Source organism: Haliaeetus albicilla, chromosome 3, assembly GCF_947461875.1.
Source record: "Haliaeetus albicilla chromosome 3, bHalAlb1.1, whole genome shotgun sequence".
Taxonomy (NCBI): Eukaryota; Metazoa; Chordata; class Aves; order Accipitriformes; family Accipitridae; genus Haliaeetus; species Haliaeetus albicilla.
In genome coordinates, this window is record NC_091485.1 from 10756750 (window position 1) to 10784683 (window position 27934).

The following is a 27934-nucleotide window of genomic DNA, read 5'->3' on the forward strand; positions in this document are numbered from 1 at the left end:
GAAAGAAGAGACAAGGTTCCAGGACTCTTGACTCCATTGGAAAGAGATTGTTGAGGTTGGACCTGCAAGAGGGTAGTAGCATCAAGTGGCAGTAGCCATCACTGGAAGGGTGGATGCGGCTAAGAGGTGCAGTACCTGTACACCTACAACAGCTCCTAACATTTAAAATACAGTTTACCTGTGCAAGGTAAATTGCTACAGAATTTAAACTACCCCTCCACTGCTGGTAGACTACCACAAGAGTGTGTTCTGCTCCCTGGCCAGGGGTCACACAGGCAGGTCAATGCAAGCCACATTTTTCAGAAAGACTTTTAGATCAGCTGTGGTCTCCCTGCACCTTCAGCTGAGGGGAAAGGGGACCCTCCATGTTCGTTGGGTTCTTGGGTGCTCCACTGAGCACAGAAATCACCGTCCCCAAAGGGGAGTTCGGATCATGGGTGCAGACTGTCGGGTTGAACTTAAGAGACTCGTGTCGGATACATGAGACAGGCGTCAGACAGGACAGGCTGCTGCGTTCGCTGGTGGTCTAGCTCACGCTGGGAGCGCAAAGAGGGGGCTATGTATCTCCTCGCCTACCCCAAGTTGATAAGTTCACGGAATTCTCACTTTTTACTGAGTGTCATGCATAATCTTTCACTGGTCTCCGCTCTGAAGGCTGCTATCTAATAAAGTCTATTTCAATGCACATTTGAAGCAATAAAGGCATCCATTAGGAAGAACAATATTTAGAAAAGGAAAAAAAAAAAAAATGCACCGGAGGTGCAAGATTAAAAAGGAAACTACCTTCCTTGGGTTAAGCACTGATCGGATGCTGGCAGTGACATGCTTTTTTTAGCTGGAAAATGCTGAAGTACTGTATTGGTTTTACGTGGCAAGGTTCTGGTAGCGGTGGTGGGCTGCAGGGTGGCTTCTGTGCGAAGTCACCAGGAGCTGACAGAGCCAACGCCAGCTGGCTCCAAGATGGAACCAATGCTGGGCAGGGCCGAGCCCACCAGAAACGTGGGTAGTGCCTCTGGGATAACATATTTAAGAAAAGGTAAAAAATGCTGGGCAGCAGCTGTGAGAGGGGATTGAGAATATGGGAGAGAAACAGCCCTGCAGACCCCCAGGTCAGTGAAGAAGGAGGGGGAGGAGATGCTCCAGGCGCTGGAGCAGAGATTCCCCTGCAGCCCATGGTGATGAATGCCATGGTGAGGCAGGCTGTCCCCCTGCAGCCCAGGGAGGTCCACGGTGGAGCAGATCTCCACCTACAGCCCGGGGAGGACCCCACGCTGGAGCAGGTTTGCTGGCAGGACTTGTGACCCCACGGGGGATCCACGCTGGAGCAGTCTGTGCCTGAAGGACTGCAGCCTGTGGAAAGGACCCACGCTGGAGCAGTTCGTGAAGAACTGCAGCCCGTGGGAAGGCCCATGCTGGAGCAGGGGAAGAGTGTGAGGAGGAAGGAGTGGCAGAGATGGAATGTTATGGACTGACCACAGGCCCCATTCCCCGTCCCCCTGCACTGCTCAGGGAGGAGAGGTAGAGGGGTTAGGAGTGAAGTTGAGCCTGGGAAGAAGGGTGGGGAGAAGATGTTTTTAGGTTTTTTTTTTACCTCTCACCATCCTTCTCTGTTATTAATTGGCAATAAATTAAATTAATTTCCTCAAGTCAAATCTGTTCTGCCGGTGACAGTAATCGGTGAGTGATATCCCCGTCCTTACCTTGACCCATGAGCTTTTCATCCTATTTTCTCCCCCTGTCTTGCTGAGGAGGGGGAGTGAGAGAGCGGCTGGGTGGGCATCTGGTGGCCGGCCAAGGTCAACCCACTGCAAGTACCAAGACCTAAACCTTTAATGAAAAAGTTACTTGATTTCATATTTTCCCAACAGGGTCCAGGATTGTATTTCTGGAGAAGGAAACCCATACCTAGGAAAGCAAATGGATTTATCACTTGTCTCAGATGGCAAATGCTTCAATATCAGCTGCTGTTTTCTCTGTTTCAGGGCAGGGATCTGAACCTAGAAATTGGATATTGTACATGGGTCTCCACTCTGCTTGAGAGAAGAGAGGGTCTCTGTCAGCCTATCTGTACGTTGAGCTGCCCTCTTACTCATTTATGCAAATAAAAACTGTTTCAAGGCAAGCAACTGAAGACAGTATCTACAGCCTGGCAGTTGTAGCACTTGTCTTAAACACAATTTGGACCTGAAACTTATATTACTGGGGGGAGGTGAGGGTAGGAGGATCATATTAGAAAAGGCTCAATTTTCTTCTGATGTTGAATTAAATAAAAATTCTACAATCTCTCACATCTCTCATAAAACCAAAAAACTGTTTTTCAGGTGTCCTTAGGGACTGACAAGTGGTGTTAATTGCTTAGAAAACTATTTTGGCCACCTCTTTGAAAACCTTTCCATTACAAAGTTATCAAGCGAGGGTTTAGTTCGGGGAAGCACCTACTGCGCTCGGTTCTGTTAACCCTGTTAACTCAGCATTGCAACATATTTTGCCACATAACAACCTCTCCCAGTAGAAAGATGACAGAAAAGCTCGGGTGTACAGAATATCCATCTTTTAATCCTGTATTGCAGCCAGAACTCTCCTCACTTGGAACCTGTAACCTGTTAATTGCCTTACCCTCATTTATATGATAAGTGGTTCATTTCCTTTATTGTGATTGAATCCCCTCCCTATATTACAAGAAAACTGGAGCTGCAGAGAGTGCTTGATTGGATTTCATTGCTGTAGGCCATTTCTTAAACAGGTTACAGGTTGACAAACATAGAAGGGGGATCAATATCCATCCCTTGCCTCATTGACAAGCTAATCTTTTCAGTAAACATTTCATCAGTACCTGCCATTTGTATACATACCTGCCTCATGAGGTTGGAGAAAGCTCTGCTTTATAAGGTTTAGGTAACTAATAAATGAAAAGACAAGAATATAAATGGGGCAAATCATCAAGATAGCGTTTTTAGGAAAATAGCCTTTCATTGCCTGCAGAATAGAACCAAGCACGTTTCCAACCATTCTTAATTATAATTACGTTGCATTACACTCAGACCTGATGTCAGCTTCTGTTTCTGTAACTCAGCTTGTACCACTCTCTCGGAAAGGTCTGCCCCCTCAGCCCGAAATCTCCAACCGTGTTACAAATGCTTTTGAAGATCACACTTGCCAGAATTAGAGATATTAAATGAGCTCAGCAAATGTAACAGGGGAACTAAACTGCCCCTCTTCAATGCACAGGGCCTGCCTGCTTTTTGCTTTTTCAGTCCAGCGTAGACGAGAAGGGCCACCACGCTCGATAAAGTGGCATCCTCCTCTCTTATCAGAGGTAACAGGAGCATTCTGAGTGGGGGTTTAATGAAGTTGAGGCTCTACTAATCACTTAAAACTCATGAGTCATACTCTAAAAGAAAGCAAGAGAGTTATGTTAAGTGTCTTTGGAGACATCTTTTTTTGTTTGCTTTTGTGTCACATGTTGAAGTCTCCTTCGCCCACAACAACGTGGGCTAGAAACTGGCATTGTCTCTGACATAAATGAGGGCCAAGACGATCGCTATATTTAGGCTTCTCTTACAGTCCTGCCTATTAGAATTGCATGGCTGAATGACAAACGCTGCAAAAATTAGCAATGCCAAATTTTGGTCTAACCTGAGACAGACCATGAAGACATTCCCTGCGGGGTCTGGGGTGAAGGAAAACGGACAGCAAACATGAAACTTTGGGTTCACGAGAAAAGAAAGTTATTCTGCTGTTGATACTTCAGTAATAAGTTTATTGCTATCTTCAAACCCCCCAAAAGTAGATATTAGTGATGCAAACAGGCTGTAAAACAGCATGGCAGGTAATCAATTTCTTTTACAAGCCCTTCCTCTGCTTGTAGGATCCCAAAGCTACTACTGGCTGTACTAGAGGACTGCACTATTTCCTCTTGCACTCCTGAAATACAGCCAGCAGAAGGATGTACACATGAAAACAGCTCCTTTCCATACAGACAAGTCTCCCTTCATTGCTCCAGCCTCTGCCTTTTCACCAAGGCTAATACCAGCAGGCGTGCTGGTGCAAACTGGCCATCAGTGCGTGTACTACTTTATCTAAGCTGCTTCTGATCACAGTTTCAGGACCTGGCATTCCTCTATGTGTGAATGCCTTTCTTCTGTGACATAAGGAAACTCTATTAAACCACACAGTAACATTTACCAGCCAAATAAACTTTGTAGACAGTAGAAAATACCAGAGGTGAAGATTACCCCAGATGTAACTTTGCTGACACCATTGAAGTCACATTAGAAATATTTCAGTCCTGCATCTTGCTAGTGAAAATGGAGGTGATGATACAACTATTCAGTGCTTGAGGAACGAGAACAGAGAAAAAGTGGGGCAGTGAAAAGGTCAGGAGAACATATACACATTTCCTTTTCTTCCCAAGGAAGTCTTTCAATAAGTCTTTTAAAATACATATTAACTAACTGCAACACACCTCAGATGTCTGTTCTATCATTTATATAATGTTAGGAAGAGCAAGTGGAAAGGAAGAGCTCAGTTAATGTTCAGCAGTCAGGGAAAGGATTTAATGTAACATATCTCCAGTATAATGGACTCCCTCTTTTCTCATATCAAGCTGGTCCATGTAGGTCTGAGAACTTTTGTTTTCTAGCCTTTTCAATTAGCAAAAGCAGTGTTAGGATACGTCTTTTATTTGATGTGCAGACTAGAATAGAAACGTAATAGGGAAAAAAAATTCCCATAACCATAGGTTAATTGCTAGTAAATGTTGCTCAAGCAGTCTTGGGTATGTTGATTAATGGCCTCAGTGAGCAGCTGAAAAATAGCTAGGCTGCTGGAAAGATCATTAGCAATTTTAACTCTTCAGCTATTGTGATGGGCATAGAGAAACAATTACTAACATTTATAATACATTTCACTGAGTACAGTGGCATACTGAAATGCAGGTTACAGTGAGGTGGAAACAATCACTGAGTTTTTGTTGCATTTTATTTTATAGAAGTTTACAGGAAAGAGAGAAGGAAGAAATTTTTTTTTTCTTTTTTTTTTCTAAAGGTTTTGGACACATCCTTGATAAATGCATGGGAGATTTTATACATAAACACACATACTCAGTTCTTCTCATTATTCCTATTATTTGAAAGAGGAGAGGGACAGAGATGTTGAGTGAAAGGTAGCATGCCGGTGAGCAGACCCTGTTTTAGCTCGTAGAGGCACAGCAATATTAAGCTGTGCCTTGCAACAGTACAAACCTTGTGGTGCAGGGGCTGAAGAAAAGAATGATGAGCTTTCAAGCTGCCTCTGATCTTTCAAAGCTCTGGATACCATAGCCTCCCTCAGAGCATCCAGGAGACCATGGTGCTCGTGGGAATTCATGGCCATACCTCTTCTTACCCGGAGTGACTGCAGTCCCTGACAGTGCTACAGTGCCTATTGCAGCTTCAGGGAGGGGATCTCTCAGCAGTCAGAAGAGGGGATTTCAAAGCTCTTACAGACCTCGCCAGGCTATTTACATGGCATAAAACCAGGACAAGGATCTCATCGTCAGCCTTCAGATAGCCAACTCCACAAACATGGTCAGAAATTGCCTTTTTCTAACCTGGTCCTCAGGAAAGAAGGAAAGCATCACCTTCAGCCTGACTCTTCCTACTGAGGCTTCTACAGGCCCAAAAACACCTGAAGCAGTGCACCCAGGCACATGGGACAATAAGCAGCTGAGCTAAGAAAAAAGTTCATAGAAACACACCTGCATACATGGCAGTGAACGCTGCTTCGTTCAGGTGTAAAGCAACCTCCAGAAATTATGATCACGTTCCTTGAAACAACGCACCTTTCAGCTGTCTGCAGGTAGGCAGGGCATATCGGTACACGGGTCTGCCAAAATCAACTTTACGCTGCTGAATGCTCTTTCTGGCCCTGAGTTAGAGGTGTCGACTCAGTTTGGGTATAGTTGGGGCATCTCCTCAGTGTGCTCCACAGCATGAGCCAGATGTGCACGGAATGATCCTTTGCAGTCTTGCTGATGTTTTTTTCAATCCTCCCATATTCTTTGGGCCACCTGCCACCTTCAACCCTAGGAATTTCTCAATGACTTCTGTCCACCAGGTCACCTCTTTACTGAAGGGTAGCATAAGGGTGGTACACACTCATAAACAGTCATCGTTGCCTCCTAGACTGTTGCTTGGTAGGCCCTGGTCTAGGATATAAGCACCATAGAAAGCCTTTATGAAACATCTGTAGTGTTCAGAGCCTTCTCTTCCTGCCCTCTTTCTGTGCTAGCCCAGATGAACTTGTGCCACCTACCTTCAGAGACTACATGACCCATATTAGCATTCAAATCCCAGGAGGAGAAAATAAACCAATCCAGAACCGCAAAAGAAAAAGGACGGCAAGAAGCTGAAGGCTATATCTGGCTGATAATGAGACAAGTTCAATTGTAGCAGGCTCCTGGAAAGCTCATCAAGAACAATCCCTCACATAGTTTCAGAAAATATGCAACAGGAAATTACAGCCTGAAGGCACTGTGTTCACTAGCAATTCCCAACAAAGAAAGGGAGACAGAGGACAAAACAAAATAATTGAATAAGACTCTTTGAGCTTTATATGCAAGCTCTGCACTTGCCAAGGGAAGCGGGCAAGCAGCCAGAAGGGACACAATATATCACTAATTATCAAATATAGGAGAGAAATAGCGTGCTTGTTGGAGAAGCAATTCACATAAAGCTTTCTCTATACTTTCTAGCATAGATGCTGTAACATTGGTGGGGCTCAGTAAAAGCACATTTTCCACAATGTAACTCTGGAGTGAGGCATTTGGTAACGTACCTGTGATGGAAGGACAGGGAGAAATCCCCCATGCTTCTTACATTGGCATGGCTTTTGTATTGGTGCTTCTAAGCGGAGGCTCAGCCATTGTGTCCACAACATGGACACAAAGAATGCAAGGCACTGTAAGCCATTTGTTTTGTGGAAGAAATTTATGGGATAGCTAGCTGTCTGCAGTGATTTGCCACAGTCCTAAGGCACATGAACCCCTTCTTGGCAATACCCCACCAGTAGCCAACTCACTATTGCAGGGGATGTCTTCTCTATTTTTCAGAAATCCTAAGTAAATGTGGGGGATTGAAGAAAAGTGGAGCCGGGAGGAGAGAGGAAGCCGTCTACATCCCCTACGCGGCCAGGCAGGACATTGCTTCCTCTCAGATGGGAGCAAGCGCTACGGATCCAGAGCGCACGCAGCCAAGCCGCTCTGAAGCAGCCTTCCAGCCCCGATTTCCCCTGGAGCTGTGGCCACAGATCTCCTCCTCTGTCTTCCTCCACTCCCAAGACATTTATAGGCAGCGGTCAGTACACTTACAGGTATCTAGCACCTTCTCTCTGTGCCCAAGACCAGTGACGATATTTAATTATTGAGTCAGCACTACAAAACAACATTGAGAACTGTATCAGCCAGGACACTTTAATAAATGCAAGCTTTTCTCATCATAAATTTCCTTGTTATTACTTTGTTTTCTGGAGTCGGTGTTTAATGTGAACTTTGGATGCAGGTACAGGTAGGGCAGCAGCCCCGAAGCTGCAGTGTTTGAGGCAGCTGTAGGTGTAAGACTCTGGGCTCACCGAGAAAGGATGGTACAGAATATAGATCCACTCACCGTTCCCATCATTTTGCCTCACTCTGTATTTGTATGGACTCAGCTAAACCCCTTCCAAATTACACTTTCAGCCAAATTCATGCAGAAAAAAAAAACAAACCCAAAAACCAAAAACCAACCCAACCCCAGCCTGTCTTTATTCCACTGGATGCTGTGATTGTTTTTGACGCATCCGATCATCGAGCCGTGGGACGAAGAACATTCAAAATCACGCCGAGAGCCAAACCTAAGGTGGCATAGATGTCAGGGCAGGGCAGAAACTGGGGGTCCCCCCCAAAATCCCCCCCCCAGAAGCCAAGGCTATTGGGGTGCCAGCCCCGCTGCCCGAAGTGCGGAGCGACGCTGCCACCTGCCGCACGCTGGGCCGGGGGCTGGCGGCAACCGGGATTCCCGGGAAAAAAACGGCTTTCCCCTGGGATTTTGGGATCATTCACGGGAAGGGCAAAAACCTCAAGCGGGCGGCACGCCCGAGGTTGGTGTTCAAGCCAAATTAGGGGGGTTGGGGGTGGGGGTATGGGTTAAAATGTAAGCGGTCATCCCTTCAAAAGGTTTTGGCAGGTGATCATCAAAAAAAAAAAGACAAATTATGTGTCTGAGGAAGCATCTGGAGTGAAGCAGAAGTGGAGGAAAGACCCTGACGGAAACCTGTCAGAGACCCCGTGTGCGTGACGGCAGAGCAATCGCCGCTGTTGCTTCTTTCCCAGCACACGCTGCGTTAACCGTATTTTACAGCTGTGCCTGCCTTAAGGAAAAAAGGGGCTATTTAATGCCTCAGCATCTGTTGTTGTGAGCCTGCGATATCCTACCCCTGGGCTTTACAGGCCTTGCAGCAGGAGTATCAGGCGTGGGACCAGAGACTGGGTTTCCCAAGTGCTCCAGCTCTCTCTGCTAACTTGACACGGGAGGGGAGAAAAGGGAGACTAGAGCCCTACGGACACAGCTGAGGGGAAAGGGGCCTTCATGACTATCTCCAAAAAATGGACAACCAGCTAGACTTCCCTTCTGACACGTCAGTGAGCACCCCAGAGCTGATGGGTAGGGGAGAAGTTGTTCTGAAAGTTCCCAGCCTTTCATGATATGAACCCTGATTCTGGATTTTGATGATGTCTCAGCACAGCTTTGCCCAGGCAGGCTGCCCTGGGCATTGCAGATTAGCTGGCTCTGCCTCCTGGCCGTGCTTTAATGTCCTCTTGCTCTCTGCAAACCTCCTTACAGCTTTTCCTAGGTTGCTCAGATCCTAGTCTGCATGTTGTCCATGCAAGCCATGTCTGCTTTTATCTGTGTTATTTCTTTCCAGTTCACCTGGCATAACCGAAAGCCGACAGCATTTTGTTGCATCGATGACAAGACTCTTGCAATCCTGTCTTGCTCACCGTCCTCGCAGACAAGCTGGGACGGACAGAGGAATTAATGCTTGAGCAAAAGCAGAGAATGTAAAACTTCTTATCAGAGGATATGGTAGGTCGGGCCCTGACAGCACTGCTCAAGAAAGTAAAAGTAAACCAGCTCAAAAGAGGAACCTTGCAAGGCAGATTTAGAGTTGCTGCTAGGTGGTGCAAGGGTAAACTCAGCTAGAAGGCTCTACTCTCCGTGAAGGAACAGAGGAACTATGAAGTGTATGGGGAAAAGCACAGGAAAGAGGGGACCGCTCAGCCCCCAGACTGCTCTTTGGGGCATGTGGGAGCACAGGGGTGGCACTCATCCTTGGAGAGGGGCAGGGGCACCCTCCATCAGAGCATGCCTCCAGAAGACAGGGAAGAGAAGGCTGAACCCGGGCACTGCCAGAGAATTTCAGGCCCTCCTTGGCTTTCAGCATTTAGTACCTTTCACAAAGGGCTGCTTTAGCAGCTTGAAAAAGCAGATTATTTTCTGGACGGTGACTTGCTTCAAGCTGATCATATAGGAAAGCCCAGGCCTAGTGCAAATCCTGTTTTGTGTTCCTGCCACAAGAAGTGAAATTCCACAGTCTGGTGTACAGAAATCAACCTGTGATGTCCCCCAGAGAGGCAGAGAGCTGAAAGGCATGAAAACCCAGTCTCACCATCTCCTTATGGTATGGTTTGGGAAAGGCAGCAGAAGGATGCAACAGCTCACTGTGGCTGGATGTGCAGAGAGGTTTTTTTGGTCTTTAGGTTGTGTAAAGGAGACAGAAATATCGAGGTCATTTTCAAATTTCACTTTCCTACCATGTAACAACTGAAGCAGCCTATCCCTGTCTTCCTCCTGTGTTCTCGCCAGAAATGCAGTTTTCTGAGATTTTTAGTGCCGGCTTCAAAAAGGGAGGGCGGTGGCTTTGGCTCACTGGCTTGCTTTGTGCCGTCTCAAGCCCCTTTTCCACTCTGCTTGGGATCAAACAGCCTCCAGTTGCCATCTTACACATAGCCTTTCCCTCACAAAGCCTCTGGGGGAGAGAAGACGTGGCACTGGCGTGTACCGTGACCACAAGACCAGCACTATCGGTGTTTGTAATCAACAGATCCGGACGGTCTGTGGCTTTGTTCACATCACCGTGTTCTGGGCTTCCTAATATAGATCAAAACAACCATCACCACAGGGGCAAACTAAACGCCAGGGAGCACTTAGTTTTCTTAAAAGCTTTGTTTTCTTAAGCTGCTACCTCAGCTGAAGTCATACCTGGCTTTTTTTGCAATCGGCTGCTTGGACGTTGTAGGAACTTAAGAAAACAGATGCTGAAAAGACAGCTCAAATTAGTGTTAACACTAGTCACATGGAAAGGGGTCTTTAAGTACTGAATTACACAGAGAAAAAGTAGGTTATCCAAATCAGAGATACCCACAAAAGCTAAAAACATTCTTAGGGCATATATGACACTGCAGAAGCCTGAAGGTCAAGCAGTCCACCAGCCTAACATGACTTCTTTGCAGTCCAGCCAATCAAGTCAACCACTTCGTTGGAGGCAAATCCTCCTGAAAAATTAAAGCTGGAGACAAGTAAAGTGGCTAAGCTCCCAAAAAGCATGGCACTTCCAAGTACAATTTGCAAAACTTCCACTGAGTGCTGGCATCTTTTTCGCCCTTGGGCTTATTATTGCTCATGTGATGATGTGGCTTTCTGTCTGATCTGTGTTCTTCTAACAGTACTTCTACCACTTCTCAATGTCACCTTCCACTTTCTGGAGGAGGAATTGCCTGGGGTTTGTCCTTTTGGGAAGACAAAGGAAGGAAGTTGGCAAATTAAAATGCGTAATGCAGGCTTCCCTTCCCTTTTTAGCACTTTTTAAAGACCAGTCCCAGTTCTTCCCTAAGTGCTTTGTTATTATTTAACCCAGAAGACTGGAAATGAAGCCTTAGACCAGCTAGAATTCCTCCTCCTCCTGCTGCTGCAAAAAGACCTTAGAAATCATCTGCAGGCCTCCAAAGACAGGTATTTTTCTCTGGTATCAGAGCTGTCAGATCAGCCTTTTCTTTATTCCCAGGGTAAATGTGACTCCTATGTGTACAACCCTGGCTGAGGAAGCTCGTAAACACCTTGTTCTGCTCTAACATGACAAGAGATAACCTTTCTGTGCCACCTCCCCATCTCCACAACTCTCCAAGATGTGGCAGAGAGTGGAGCAATACACCTACACAGAGTCTTTTAATATAGATGGCTGGTAAGTCAGGTTCCAGTGTACACTTCCCCAAAACCATATGGCTGTTGAGTGAGTCACATCAGCAATGTTGCCCTTCCCTTTGCATTTGGACTCCTACGTACACCACGGTTTACTGTGCAGCCAGAGTTCATTTGCAGAAGGCATCAACATCGTGATCTTGGGTCACAAAGAATTAAATTGACAGGGTTTTTTCTAACTGTTACAATCGTGCTTACTTGCATGGACTCTCTGTGGGGTGCATGAAGCATGCACTGAGTCTATTTGAGTGGCTTTGTGCTTCTTCCATGTCTGATGCCTCCTCAAAATGCTCTGTCTAAATAGCTTTGGAAGTTGACTCGCCACTACCATTTTAAATAATGACAAGCTTTGCTTTGTTTTGTCCTCTCTTTACCTACCTTCCCAGTTCTCTCTGACATTAAAATAAAACCTAGGTGGCAGCAGAGAAAACTTCTGACTTGACTCACTCAACTAGGATATATATGGTTTTACACAAACCATTCAAGGAATTATAGAGCCAACAGCAGCAACGTCATTAAGAAAAACCGGAATATTTTAATACCGTTAATTTATTTAACATCAGCTTTTACCTTTACGTCAGTTGCAGCAGGTCTATTTTTTTTAGAAAGTCCTGTTTTCATTCTCAGGGATGATAATGTGTTGCACATAAAACATTAGCCTGTTTGGAGCTGCAACATTTGTCAGCTGAGGGTTGAAGAGAGGAAGGCCCCAAGACTGCAGTTACTGAAACACACATGTCTGAGTGGGAGTCGAGTGGGTATCTTTACTGAGAACACGTCAGCCGAGAGAGGGAACAGCAAAAATGAAATGAGATACAAAGCAGGAGTTTAAGGGAGAAAGAGGTACGCCTCTTCAGCTTCGGCTTCAAGTGTTACCTCAACCTTTGTATAAAGGGGTGACGAACGATCTGCTGTGTGATTTATCGCTTCTTAGAAGGTCTCGTCTTCCTTTCCTGGACTAGAATACTTGCTGCTCTTATATGGTCCATGTTGCAAAAGTAATAATGTCATATGTTAATAACCTAGAAATAAAATTTGAAGATTATTCAACAAAGACACAGGTTAACAGCAAAAGCTTGAGTAATTCATAATCAAAAATATTTAATTTTCAGATGTCCATTATATGTGTTAAATTCTTGGTTACAGAAAAAAGATTTTAACATACAGCATCACAGCAACATATAATCAAGCCATAACAGTGTAGTTTATTACAACTGTGTAAACAAGAAGAAGTATTTCCGTAATGGCACTCTTCATGAACCAAATTCTGGCATACAGAATCTCAGCAGAAGTCAAAAAAAACATTTACAAAGAAAAGAAAACCCCAAATTGAATCACAGTATACCTGGCCAAAATGGCCCAATCCACATTTCGTAAGAGAAAAAAGTGTCCTCAGAAATTTTGCTTGCTTGTTTTTAAGGAAATTCAATCTGAGTTTTTTCAAGGCATCAATCCAGCATGTGAAATACTTTTACTATTATTGAATAATATGAACAAAGACTAAACATCTTTTAATTATGACCATGTGAATACCTCTTACTGTGACATTATTAGAGACAAGAGATTATTTGGGAATGTCATTGTCTGTATAGCATGACACCTGCAGAAGATAGTCCTTAGGAAAAAAAAATAAGTTATTGAGAAAAAAAATCCAACGTGCTCCATCAAAGAAAATTTTTGTGCATAAATATCTAAGAGGAAAAGTAGTATCTTACTTTCCTGTAACAGAAGTAAACAATTGATTGTAAGACAATGTACATACTGTAAACTGTAAGATGGGGTTTGAACTTGAAATACACTAATCTCAAAGAGATTTTAAATATTAGCACCTAAAATGTAACGCTGGGATTTAAACAATTTTAGTAGCTTTCAGGTCATGCGTTAGTTATGGCTTGCTTGACAGATACAATTTTGCCAGCAACATTTTAGTGTTCCGTGAGATCCTCTTAATAAAAACCCATAGGTCTGAATGCCACTACATTTTACACATGTACCTTTCATATGGGCAGTTTTGCATATGTTCCATCTGCAGAGAGAAGGCCCCAGTAGTAGGAGATATAGATAGAGCAAAGAAGTTACAGTTATTAAAAAATACTGGAAAATTGGGAGTACATGATATAATTACAAGCTGGTATTTTCAGTTTACAGAAAGCGATAAATTTGCATGTTTAAAAAAAGACTTCCAACATGTGCTTAGTCACATGCTGACACAGAGTTCATGCAAACTATTAAAAAAACCCCTTATAAATTTTACCCTTCAGAAATGCTGCATATACTTTGTCCTCAAATAAACTGAAGCCCCCTCAGAAATAACAGGGACCTAATGTGCAGATTGACTCAAGCAACATGTAATTGCTTCCTCTGTAATGAAAAGTGAACAGCAGTATCAAACAGGAAATTTCATTGAATTGTACTTCATTTCAAACACTGTTAAGTCCAAATCCAGGTTCACCTGTCATTCGGCAATAAGGCTACCTTAAAAAAAAAAAAAAAGTTATTTTCTTGGAGGAAGGACATTTTCTTCATAATAGCCTGGATTTACTACATTTCCAGCTGGATCATATCTAGCCACCACAAATGTTGAGCCATCACTAGCAGATGCTTTTCCGACTCCCATCTTTTTTGTATTCTTCCAAACCATTGCTGTGAAGTGACCTGAAGAAAGAGAAACATATGCATTCATTCTAGGTACTAAATCTGTAACATTCCCTTTAACACGTGAGGGTAGGGGAAAGAAAGAACAATACAAAACTGTTTCTTTAACAGGAGAACAAGCTAAGGACATGAAAAAAAAAAACCCTACATCTAGCATCTTGTCTTGAAAAAGCCTGATCTGATCTGGTTCCGCACTACTATTGCCATTTCCATGTCCTATATCCAAATAAGAATACCTAGTAGAAGAATCATGAAAGAAGTAGTTTGATAAGTATCTGATATAAAACTTGACAAAGACATCACGGTCTTTACTCCCTGCAGTATGAACAGCAGTCCTGACAGTGACTATTATTTAGTTGCTTTAACCATCTCGTACTCCCCCATGTGTCTGCATGTGCAACTGTTCAAACTAATACTGGTTTTGTGGCTTTTTCTGCATAGTTGTAATAGCCACCCCTGCACTGTGCTGCTCTGTCAGTTGTTCCCTCTATGCATAGACAAATCTCACGGGAGAAAAACGTGATTTTCCTCATCTGAAACAAGCTCAGGCATATCTCCTGCTTGAGCATTATTCAAGGAACAATGTTCTTAGGTTCATTCAACACCAGATTGCCAATATGCAGTCAATGGCCTGTTCCTGATCCGCAAATTATATCTGAAGTGATCTCTGTGATTGATTGGAGTGATATAATTTGGTAGAAGTCACATGTCAATGTAAACAACAGGATAGTACACTTAGTAAGACACCTATATGATTCCAGTTTAGTATTTTCTACAAATTAATTTGCCTTAAAAATAAGTTGCCTTTTAAAAACTTTGTAGTTGGAAGAAAAATACAGTATAAAGAAACCCCACAGATTTTGCTTACTTCCTCATTTTTCAGTTTCCTTTTACCCTTCTGTCAGTTTCTAATATAAAACTTGGGGGAAATTCTAAATTCTTTTCCCTCCTAAATTTTTTTTCTAAGAAAAAAGGTAGATTTTTGAAAAATATCAAACAAGTTGGCTAGCCAATTTCTTAAAATAAAAGCTGCGGTTTTGAAGAGACAGTGCCCAATCTGAACTTACCTGTCCCAGAAGAAAACCCTGGGTTTTGAAAGCTGTAATTTTTTATTTCACTGTACCATCTGTCAGCCACATCCTTTCCTGAAAGACAAAAGAAATCTGCTGTGGAATCATGACATAAACACAGAAGTGTAGCTCACTTACAGCCTGGCCAGCAAGATCTTCTGTTAATAGCTGGCAAGAACGTCTAGAAACATGGAGAAACAGCCTTTTTACTGAAAAGAGTTTTTGAAATGTAGTACATGTTATTTACCAAATCTCTTTGGTTTTGCAATAGCTATTGCTACTCAGTTATCATAGAATCATAGAATCATTTAGGTTGGAAAAGACCTTTAAGATCATCAAGTCCAACTGTTAGCTTAACACTGCCAAGTCCACCACTAAACCATGTCCCTAAACACCACGTCTACACGTCTTTTAAATACCTCCAGGGATGGTGACTCAACCACTTCCCTGGGCAGCCTGTTCCAATGCTTGACAGCCCTTTCGGTGAAGAAATTTTCTGTAATATCCAATCTAACCCCCCCTGGTGCAACTTGAGGCCATTTCCTCTTGTCCTATCACTTGTTACTTGGGAAAAGAGACCAAGCCCCACCTCGCTACAACCCCCTTTCAGGTAGTTGTAGAGAGCGATCAGGTCTCCCCTCAGCCTCCTTTTCTCCAGACTAAACAGCCCCAGGTCCCTCAGCCGCTCCTCGTAAGACTTGGGCTCTAGACCCTTCACCAGCTTCGTTGCCCTTCTCTGGACAAGCTCCAGCACCTCAATGTCTGTCTTGGAGTGAGGGGCCCAAAACTGAACACAGGACTCAAGGTGCGGCCTCACCAGTGCCCAGTACAGGGGACGATCACCTCCCAGCTCCTGCTGGCCGCACTATTTCTGATACAGGCCAGGATGCCATTGGCCTTCTTGGCCACCTGGGCACACTGCCAGCTCATATTCATCCGGCTGTCAACCAGCACCCCCAGGTCCTTTTCCACAAGGCAGCTTTCCAGCCCCTCTTCCTAATTTACTAACTTACTAATTTACTAACTTACTGATTAGTCCAATGCTTTTTGTTAAGCATCTCATGCCATCAATGACTTGAGTTCTGCTCGACGCAAACACAGTCGATCGGTTTCTCCACTGGAGTACGGGGCCATGGCCAGCACAGCCTGGCTCAAAGCCTGGACAGGCAACCCACAAAACAGCTGTAGAACCAAGTAGAGTTCGTCCCTTTCAGGGAAGATCTCTGCAGCAAGGTGCTTGCCTGGTAGGACAGAGCTGACGAAGAGTACTATACTACCACCAACAGATCAGGGAACAGGACCATCCACCAATTCTCGTCTGCTGTTAAAAATTTAAAAGGTTGAAGTTAGAAAAACCTTTGGACAAGAGAGATCTATCTGTGTGGCACAGCATTTGGATCGAGATGGGGGCAGAAATCCCTTTAGTCCTCAAAGAAATGTCCTCAAAGAAACCATCTGGCAATTTAACACGTTGAGCTTACATTTTTTTCTGCCCAGAACCTTCTGTAACTTTCAGCCTGGAAGGTAGCGAAGACACATCTCCCTCATCCTGGATGAGTGCTCCTGTCATTAGGCTGCTACATACAGCTTTCACCAGCTCCTCCGTCTTGGAACAGGTTTGAAAAGACTTAAGTGAGCCTTGCCAGATTTTTCTGAGCAAAAGGGCACAGGGACCTTTTCTACAGGGAGGCCTCCCACCTGTGGATGCAGGTATATGAAGACATCCCCTTGCAGCTCCAAGCAACCCAAAGAAAAATGACACTTCTGACATCCTCTATTTTTCCATGTTCTCATCAGCATTTAATACTTCAAATTTCTGAGTGCATTTATTTTCAGTGGTTCTTACTTAGCACTTGAGCCATTGTGAATGTCCCCTTTGAGGCACTCTAACTTGGGGTACTCCAGTCAGACACCTCAAATATACATTCCTAGGAGCAGCTACTGTGTGGAAATCCTTGTGTCCAGCACTGTCTCGTCTCATCAAAGGCTTTTACTGACCAGAGCTGTATAATGACTGTGACTATGGCCAGTGATGTAGCACTACATGTCTGTGGGTCTCCAAGGTTGATGTTTGCCAAAGAAATAATCCTTCCTTGTTTCCTGTTGAACAGTTAGGGAACCTGACAGAAAGGAGCAGATTCTGATAATCTGCAGTGGGTCCTGTGGAACAGGCAGCACAGAGGGCAGAAGCTCAGACCAGAACTTGCAGATGCTCTGCACCCAAAAGGCAAATGTTACTTCTCTCCGTTACTGGTTGTTAGGAAATTCTTGTGTCAGACACTGGGAGGGGGGGAAAGGGGCAGGTTTTTCCCTGAGCTACATCAATAATGAAATTTCTGCTTAGCATTCCAGGATGTATAACGCAAGACCGGTTGATTTCATAGCAAGCTGCCAATGCTGTTAAGCCTACCGCCATGAAGAACGCGGGTCCCTGGTGGACTGTTGGCTGCAGAACAGCAATGACTCATGTTTTGCTATTTTGCAGCAAAAAGTCTTAAGCTTGCACTGTTGTAGAAGTCAGACACTGCGTTAACTTCTTTAAACTTCAGTTTCTTATGAGTGCAGTCTGCTAAAAGGATGGCGTTGTTAGCCTGGCAAGCTGGCTGTCAGAGCTGTCATTGAAAAGAAAATATTGAATGAAATGCCATCTCTTGAGAGGTTTGTGGACCGAAAGTACTATGAACTTATCTATGCCACACTGCTTGTTAGGAATAGTGCTCTCTTAGTAGAGTCAATTTACGTTTTCTACATAAAAAAAGTAGAAAACCCTCTCTTGCTTCCCAAAGTAAATGTTTCAGGAATAACAGTAGGTTCCTCCTTTCCCTGCGCCAAACAACAAACCCTGTAGACCTCTTTTAGGGCTGAAGTCTGTAACACAAGTAAATATCTGCTCATTTGTTACTCACACTAAAGCTTAAAATGAAGACTGAAAAAAAGTGTAAAGAGCCATCTTTATGCAATACTGAGGGAAAAGAAAAAGCACATAGTAAAAAAACCCAAATAAAACAAAACAAGAAGATCATCCTGTCCCACCCCAGACTTCAAAGCTATGAAGGATTTAGATATGTTTGTGGTAAGCCGGGTGGAACAGAAGTACAAAATGTGACTGCAGACATATCAGGCCTTATGAAGCACATGTATTTTATGTATACAAGTGCTTAAGTGACTATAGTATGTAAGTAGCATTTTTACAGATGTAGGACTGCATTTCCCACTGCTACCAGCACTTCATTCCCTCTGTCAAGGTATCAGTGTGATACAGCGTAAAGAGTAGCTCAAGAGAAAGTCATCCCCACTCTGCTTACTGTAGCTCTAAGTGTAACTAGGCTCCATGTGACAAGAACTTAAAATCTCCATAATGGAAATATTGCAGGACACACAGAAGCTTTGACAAACACAGTATCTCTTCGTAATTTTTTTTTTTTTTTTTAATTTAAAGAATACCATCATGTGAAAATTTGGTAACTCTTTAATTCAAGGGAGATGGCAACGGCATCGGGTAAGAAAACTTCAGTCCTGTACATGAAAGACAACGAGCATAGCTGGGTAGCACAATCTATGACATGTTAATTCCCAGCCTTCGTGGATGAAAGCTTGCAACTTATTGCAGCCAGGCAGTGAAAGCCTAGAAGCTGATAGCTATGCTCCATTTTTCATGTGCAGGATCAGGCTATCATTATATGGCATTGCTGTCATCCTCCTTGAATTAAAAGAGTCATCACATCATAGGCTGTGAGAAATTAAAGACTAACTTGTTCTCAGCAAAAGAGAAGGTGACCAAAGGACTAGGCAACTTTTGACAGGGTCTGTCTTGAACTCATGTTAAAGAAGTGTCCTGGAAGTGAAGGGAATGAATTTTATCTGTCATATGCCGCAGAAGGTGAGGGGGTCCTATGTGGAAGTTATTACCATGTGAGAAGACAGGTGGGTACCTAGTGATTAAACACCCTCTCTTACCTCTGAATACTTTTCTTCTGATTCTTTGCCCCTTGGGGAGCAGTAAACAATGCAGTGGTGGGACACACGCCAAACCAATGTTGAAAGCGACAGCTGATACACAGGGGACTAAGCAAAAACTCTGGTTTGAGCCCAGTGACCCCGGGCTTCCAGAGAGAGAACAGCAGAGGGGTCAGCAGAGCACCGAGCCTACCTGCTTTAGCAGCAACTTGCATCCTCAGACTTGCTGGTCCAGAGAACTGACCACAGTATTTCCATTTCAAATTATTACGGAACAAGTGATGCAGTTATATTTAGCGTCTGTTTCCCTTGCATTTCAATGTTTCATTGAAAACAGCTCCCACTCCCCCAAAGCTCCCCCAAAACAGGGGTTGGTTGCTGTTCAAAATGCATTTCAATCGGAAAGAAAGAACACAGAAAAGAAATCTCGCTCTCACCCCTCATTCCCTATTATAGCAGAAATGATAGAATTTTACGTCTATCAAAAAGCATGCAGATCCGTCCTACAGTCAGCACTGCAGCTTCCCTCCTGTTGCTCCACTTGCAGACCCAATTAGCGTACTGCTGGTTTTTTGAACATACCCTTCCTGTTTGCAAAGCTGTAAACCACATTCTTAATTTCAACACTTTCTCTTTGGAAACATAGTTTGACTCCACCCTTCTCCTAGCGATAGCTGACTGATGACCTGCTCGGTTGGACTTACTAGGTGTTCATTTCAGACAGAAGAGGCTGAATGTTGCTCTAATGAGTTTCATCAGTACCGTGACTCTCTGAACACATCTACATCGCATAAAAATTTCATGCAACAATCCTTGAATTAGTGTCCAAGCATAGTTCTGCCCCAGACCAGGTCCCGAATCAGCATACTGATTTGATTTTATTTACCGAAGCTATGAGCTAGTAACGTGGCCACGCTGACTGTGCGTCAATCTGCCTCATATCGTCAGAGGCTTGACCGTGTGAGGTCAGTCCATACACAGGACTAACAGTCCTGGTGTAAAGTTCTTCTGCTGACACGACTCTCTGAAGGACAGAGAGAGAATAAGGGGCCACTGCATGTAAACAGGTGTCGCTGCTCTTGCCTGGCCATGCTCTGCATCTCATCAGTTGTCCTGTTGCCTCATTAAATTTCATTTCTAACTATTTTCCTGGGTGAGGAGCTCTGTTCTCTGTGGATGTGGGCGGGTGGGGGTGAGTGCCAACAACGGGTATCACACCAAGGGTTGCAGGGACCTGGGTGTCTGCGATGCCGGCAACTGGAGGACCAGTGTGGGTGCGAGTACTAGCAAAACGCAAGCTGGACCAGCTGGCGAGCAGGCGAAGTGGTCTGGGAGGAATCGCTACAGAAGTGTACGGCCACCGCAGAGACAAGGGGGGGTCCTGGCTGACGGCCAGGGACCTGCATGTGCCTGTGTGCAAGACGCACTGTAGTGGCGGCTGGAGTGGGAGTGCAGCCTCAGGGGTTGGTACGTCCAGGTGCCAGCAACTGGGGAGACTGGCATCCAGGGGCAGCTACTGGGTGGACTGAGTGTCTGAGCTCAGCTGCTGGAGGGACCCACACTGGAATTTTATTTCCATTACTGATAGATAGATAGATATATATATATATAATTTAATGCTATAAAAATACAAATTATATCTATTTTTAAAAATCCATTACTGGGAAATACATATTTTATATGCATATATTATGTTATATTATTTTATTTTTATACATATATTCCAGTAACATACTTCACTGCGATCAGCCAAAAAGGGGAACAGGATGAGGCCACTGATGGTGTTCATTTTAATGTTGACGGCATCTGTTTGTGCTGATCTGTGTGGCCACCTGCACATATACACATACATGTACATGCCGTGTATGTGTGCACAAGCCTGGGAATACATTCTCAGCCTTACTACTGGCAACACAAGGCTATGGCAGCCCTACTACTGTATTCAGCTCCCCCAGCATTTAATTTCTCCGGACCCAGCCTTACTGTTTCTCCTCATACCAAAGAATCCTTAAATCTTCAAGTAATCCCACTGAGTAAGTTGCTAAAAACGTTCTAATAAAAACACACAGGACATATTTCTGTGCAAGGATGGGCAGCACCATGGTGATCTACTTGAAAACTAAGTACCCCAAACCTCAGAACTCTCCTCAAATGTTTGTCTAGCTTTTGTTATCACAACCTTCCTTCCACCAGTCTGAGGGGAAAGAGGATAGAGGTAGATTTAAATTTGCCTCAGAAATAAAATATCTACCTAGGTTGAAGTCGTACTAAAGGTTTCAGGAAGTAATCCTCTACTTCCAGTGTTCCTCATATAGGTCCTTATTTTATTTGACTTTATTTACCAGTACTGTATAAGCCTGGTGTTAGACAGCAAGGGAGGCATCAAGGCAGAGCGTGCTCCTCCAGGGCTGGGGCAGAGGGTGGCTGTGCCGCTCTGCCCACTAGTCCCCATCTGTAGGCAGACCCAGGTTCCCCCCATAACAGATTTGGGTGATAACAGAGAGTGAATTTCCCTTACGAACTCTCCCGAGTTGACAAGCTGCAGTGTTTTCACAGGCAACGCGGCACGTTTTCACGACCACACCAGCCATCCCAACCAGAATTCAGTCATCCAGCGCTTGCCTTCAGCCTCCGGACACATGAGAAATGAGATGAGGCATCCCGAGAAGCCTGACATACTACAGCTGCCAAGGCAGGCTGCGGTCTCTCGCATTAGTGGCAGATGACAGCTCACTTATTTGAACACAGACAAAGAGAAGTCTGCCACGGAGCAGTTCCTGCAGGACTGGAGGGAGGAAACAGCTGTCAACTATTTCTTGGATTACAGGGATAAACATATTTCCAGCGACAGCTTTAGGCTATGTAACTCTCAAATCCTGAATACAATTCAAGGTATTCTTGTACCAGGAGAGGAGTCAAACTAGAAGGCTTTTGTAGTTGAAAGCTTAAATCTTCTCTGAAACAAGAAATGGATCTTCTGGCACTATTACAGAACTCAATAAAAGCCAAAATAAACAATAGCATCACTTTTTTTTAGAGAGAATACAGAGTATGCTGGAGGTTTATTGAGTTTTGCTTTATCTGGGAAAGAAACCTGAAGACACTGCCTGCCTTTGTTAAGCCCTTGAATGGATGCCTTAATACAAATTTCAGCCTCATTGAGCAGGGTACAAATTAACTATCCAAAGGAACTATATGAGAAAAAAAGGAAGAATGAACCAACTCCACAGAGATGAAGACTAAGCCCAGAGGAGAGAATAACTTTCTTTGAAGAGCTAGTTTTCTCATTCTGGTATTTTGAATGATCCTGCTGCATAGGAAATGTCGAAGCGTTTTACAGAACAAAAGAGGATGCAGCTTAATTTTCTCAGCAAGACATTCAATCCTGTGCATAAAAAAATAGCAACAAAATTGCTGAAAACTGGCAAGTTATGTATGGAAATAGCGCACTGAAGAAAACAAATGGGATCCAGAAAAAGACAGGCATTATATAATTTATGGAAGGATTCATCTGTTTTGTTTCCAGCTCTCTAAATGGCAATTCTGTGACTTTAACCTCAGGGGAAGGAGCATAGGCCATTAACACAAACAAGAAGGGAGAAGTAAGCTCAGTCAGTGAGTCATAGCCACTATGCAAACTTTGCCATACATCTGTGTTTTCCCATGCTGCTCTGAACCCTTGCCTCAGACTCTTGCGATGGACAGAATGCCAAATATGAGTAGATCAAATTGTATTTTTCCACCCCGGGCTTCTTTTTCAACATGAAAAAGTACCCATTAGGGACTAGAGTTGGCACTTGCAGAGGAACCGAGCGCTGTCCCTGGGTCTAAAACTCAACTGAAATTTCCAGGTCCTTCAAACAGGGCCTCCAGCCTGCACAAATGATCTGCTGTCTCCCTGTGCTGGAAATTCCATGGGTAGATGGGAATAAAGCAAGCAAGTGGTCACTTTTAATACATCCCACCTGCTGTCTCAGCAGGCTAAGGCATGAGCCCTGAACATCGCTCCAGCGGAGGGCTCACCGCAGGCTCTCAGCCCGGCCAAAACTCAGCTCCTTGGGCATCCAAACCGAAGGCCGCCAGTTACGTGTTACATTTATGATCAGAAAATATACGGAGAGGTTTTGTCTTCTAAAGTGAAGGCACGGAAGAAGGCTCAAAGCCCGTTTTCTGACAGAGCAGAAGAGACTAGATGTCTAACACACTAGCCTCTGTCACTTTGGTGTCCGCCCTGCCCCACGTTTGCCCCCCCAAAGAGGAACTGCTGTGTAACACGCAATGGGCATTTTTCCACCTTCCTCACCACAGCTGGCCTGCGGTCAGCCCTCTCTTTGGCTGGGACAAACTAAGGATAAAGGTGAAGTGCAGGGCATTGACGGCTTCCTTCTCTCCTCCCATGGACATACGAGTAGCACAGCAGGGACACAGGGAGCCAAGTCTTACCTCCGAAGGGACGTAGCACACCACGGCAGTCCCTGACCCCCTCCATGCCTATGGGTGGTCCTTGCTCCCAGTACACACAGGTGACCACAAGCCACCATCCCGTCCCCACGGAGCCTGGGCTGGGCTGGCTCCGTTTTCAAAGCGGAGGAAACACCACTACTCTTGCAACCAGATGCTCGGAGCCCAAAGTACATGAGACAAGCCATTTATCCAGTGTCTGTGAGGCAGCAAGAGAAGAAAGCTTACCTGGTTGGTCATAGGATGCCCATGCTAGGTTTTCTCCACATTTTCCGTTAGCAGACTCGGAGCTGTGTTTGAGGACCCTCGTGGTAGCCAGTTCTTCTGCATACCTAGCAAAGGAATCCACACGCCAAGTTACGGACCACAGCCACAGTGAGCTGAGAGGAGGGGGAGATGCAAGCAAGGAATTTTGCTGGAAGATGACGATTTAAGTCAAGTTACTCAGCTGCAAAGCCCTGAAGCCAGGGATGCTTTAAGCTTACACAGACCTAGGAGTTAGGCAAAGGGAAGGCCTGGAGGCCATTTTCCCTCTCTTTCATGAGCATCTGTGTCACTGATGAGAAGGTCCCAGAAGAAATCAAAGGGCAGATCTCCCCCCACCATGTTCTGCCCAGCACCTGGAAATCCACTGGCCATCCTTAGCTGCAGCTGCTGGTGGAAAGAGAAGTACCTGCAGCGATTGCTACAGGTGTCACCTCCTGACATTTCTAGGCACCTCACAGGAGTAACTTAAATGTTCTCAGTGAGACAAAAAAAAGACCTGAGTGGGGATTCAGTCAAAGCAAGTGTAAAAACCCCTACATTTACAAATGGAAAAAAGTCAAATGCAAAACAAGAGCAATGACAGTATGGAAGAGAAGGGGATCACACAGAGAACCTGAGGCAAAAACTGTGTACACCAACACAGGGATAAGCAGCACTGTTTCTATAGAAGTTGACATGTGTGAGAGCGTGGGATGTATTTTGTTGTCTTATGACAATAAGGTTAAGAATAACATCATGTGTAAAACAATTATTCTCTTTATTCAACATTGGAAAGGTTTCAGTACAGAGACAGTGAAATTGGAAAGACCATTTGTTATTTCTCATGGCACAAGAAATAGGAGGCAACACACAGAATCATCAGGTCATAGACTTAAAAGTTAAGTAAGACACAGCACTTTTCCCACACTGCAGCAGAAGTCATCGCTACAGACGATGCAGACACCAAAGCACAAGTGGGTTTGAAAATGAGTTAGACAAATTTACTGTGTGTGTGTGTGTGTGTGTGTGTGTGTGTGTATCTTCAGGGCTTATTAAACAACAGCAACAAACCTACTGCTTAGGGAAACCATAATTTCCAGGAGAAATCTGTAATATCCGGGAGAAGATAATGGGGGAAGGATCACCACATTTGTTTTGTCCTGCTACTCCTGCCCTAATCATGAATTACTGGCATCTGCCAGAGACAGGAAATTTGTCCAGCTGAACATTTTGGCCCAAGTTAGTACTTCATTCGTTAGGTTCTCATTTCCTTCTGTCCTAATCCTCCCACAAAAATAATAATAAAAAATGTTTAGCTACATCCATCAATTCAGAAATAATGAAAACTTGTCAGTTGTCAGTCTGCTAGATCCTGAACTAGAGGATCTCTAGATGATCCTTCATGCCCTATATCACTACAGTCCTGTAATTTTTCTCTTCAAGGATTCCCACATCCCAAGCAAGAGGCAAGACTGGAACAAAGTACACATTACACACGGATAAAGTTGCCAAGGATTTGAGACAAAGGGTGATTAATTCACTCTAGCTCAGGCAGTTGAAAGCATGAGATTTGCATCTGAGATCATCACCCTATGCTTCATTACAGTCAGAGATAAACAGACACCTGCTGAGGGTGACTCATCTCATGCTAAAGCAGGGATCCAATAGTCAGTTCATCTAACCTGTCGCAATTACTGGAACTGAAAATAGTAGGAAACAGACCATTTTCAGCACAGATAGAGAAGCACAGAAAAGTACCCAGAGATACACCAGATACATATCAACAAAGATATCAGATATACCTAAAGAAAGGGTGAAGTCCTTCTTTGAATTTAAGATTATGCAAAATCTGTCCTGACAAATAAGAGATCTCTTATATTTCATGTCTTCTATTCAGATCAAACCATTTCTGGTTCTTGCTATCAACCAGTCTCACCAGACTCTGAACATGTGTTTCTTAATTCTTACAAGTTAAGTTACAGACTGCAACCAAAGGTTTCCTATTGTTATTCACCACAGTGGGGAAAGTCAGCTGAGACCAGAGAGGACTGTGAGGAATTCCAGAAGGGCCTAAAAATACTCAGCAGGGGCAATAGCACCCTTGGAGATAAATGTGGAGCAATGCATATTTGACAGAATAATCTGAACTATTTATACAAGTTGACTTGTTCAAACCAACTGTAGCACTTTGGAGACACAACAAGTGTTATTGACAAGTCAACGAAATTTCTTCCTCGTTGTGAGGCAGCATGTAAAACAGAAATGAAAACAACACTTTGAAGAACAGAAGGAAAACCCCAGATGATTACAAAGGTATGTGGATGAGTCACTGGCATTCCATCTCTTAGAAATACTGTATCCAGTTATCATGCTGCCTCAAGAAAAAAAGAAATGTGAAAAAATAATGACAGAATCAGATTTTGCTTGCTGCCAGAGTGCATGTCCACACGCCACATACACGGTGCGTTGTACCGCACAACACCTGGTCTAGGAGTGTGGGAGCTGGTGTATCTGTGTGACGGTGCAGCACCGAGCTGGCACAGTAAATCAGGTTCTGGAAAGGCCAAAGCCTCTCTGGCTCCCAGCCAGCTGGCGTGGAGAAGGATGCATGGTTATGGTAGAAAGCCTAACGGGAGATGAGATCTCATGTCTGCAGGGATCAAACCGGCCACTATTTAGCTATTATGGAAAGACGTTTGTTTTCTGAATAGTTTAATCAGCATTTATTTACTCCTGCAGGTATCTGCTTTGTACTGTGAGGATCATCCTGAAAAAATTGAAGATTTTCAAATCTACTTTGAAAAAGGTTGCTGTAAAGGGAAAAGAAGTAATCTGGTTGTCATGTGTACAGCAAAGAGGACAAGCAGTATTGGACTCAAATTTCAGTAAGGAGGACTTAAGTGAGACAGCAGGAAGATGGATCCACTTTACGTTAGACTAACAAGAAGTTGTGCAGCCTTCAGCACTGCAGAAGAGGTAAGACGTGTCCCTCCTGACAGACAAGAGAACAACATACACTGATTGTGCTTTTGGGGCAGGGAGATAGACAATTTGATCTGAAATTACTTCCTTCTGATTCCATTGATCTTAGACCAGTCATCACTTCCTACCATGAAAAAGTTCTTTTCTCACTATTTCAGCAGCAGTGGATATTCTCCTGCAGATGACAATCCATCATCTGACCGCGGTGGTGGTGAAGCATGTTTTAGGCAACTGCCCTCTGCAGAGGAGACATACCAGTGTAAACAGATGCAGCCCATGTCTGGAAAAGGGTGCAAGAAAGATTTATACAGTTGTGACCACAGAAGTATCCATGTGACCAGCTGGTGCTATGTGATGGAGAAAGAAGGCATGACAAGAGTTGGGTAAGGAAACAGAAAGAGTCGAGTCCCTCACTTTCCACCCAATAAGTCTCCATTGAGTATCAGCACATCAAAAGGCAAATATTTTTGCAGTATGCACAGTCAAACCTAACAGATAAAAATGTCACGAATCTCATTAGAGAAAAGAAAGGACTGAACTCACTGTTGGGCTCCTCTGTTTAGCTTCTTGCAGAGTTTTAATGGGGGGACTCCGTGTTTCTTCCTGTAGTCATTGTGTGCTTTCAAGACTTCTTCAGCGAATTGTTTGGAAGCTGAAATCACATCAAAAAAATTGGAAAGGTCTGTCAAATACAGACATTAGCGAAGACAGAAAAAGCATACCCTGTAGCTAAGACGTTGATGCAGGCTGGACTGAAGGGCAGAAGAATACCACCCTCATTACCTGGGAGTAGGATGAAACGAACCGTTAATGCCTTCCATCCAGGAACTAACTCTAAGAGACACTCCCATTGGGATGGTACAGACTCACTAAAGGTTGAAGAAAAATGTGAACCTTACTCCTTTCCTCAATAGCAAAGTGATTTAAAGTTAGTTTGACTGACTTTCATTTTAAGATTTCAGTGCACTGCATCACCATTGTCAAGTCTCAAAGTAAGCGACAAATAGGCCCTTTGAGGACGTACACTAAAAATGCAAATTATTGTCACTGTATGCAAGAATTTTCTGTATTAGTCAAGACACCACCTATGAAAGCACTTTGAAACATGAACCATTCTTTTTATTCATTATATAGTACAAATTCATAGAGATGTCAAAATGCACCTTTATTTGGCTCAAGACAAATAATTGTTCACAAACAGCAAGTGGTAAGGAAAGAAATGACTGCCGGGGATGATTCCTGCCCCCCATGCTAGAGTGTATTCAGTAAATATCTGAATTCCAAAGTAAC

At 44.0% G+C, this 27934-nt stretch overlaps 1 protein-coding gene across 1 annotated transcript in view; it reads right to left on the bottom strand.

Moving 5' to 3' along the window:
* Positions 1–12349: 12349 nt before the first annotated feature.
* The window catches only part of GLIPR2 (GLI pathogenesis related 2), a 28599-nt gene continuing 13014 nt past the window's right edge, over positions 12350–27934 (bottom strand). The window contains exons 2-5 of the mRNA XM_009922183.2: positions 27188–27296; positions 23645–23748; positions 14996–15073; positions 12350–13928 (exon numbers count right to left, since the gene is read on the bottom strand). Of these exons, the coding sequence (XP_009920485.1) occupies positions 13768–13928; positions 14996–15073; positions 23645–23748; positions 27188–27296 (452 nt within the window). The 3' untranslated portion in view covers positions 12350–13767. The remainder of the gene's footprint in view (positions 13929–14995; positions 15074–23644; positions 23749–27187; positions 27297–27934) is intronic.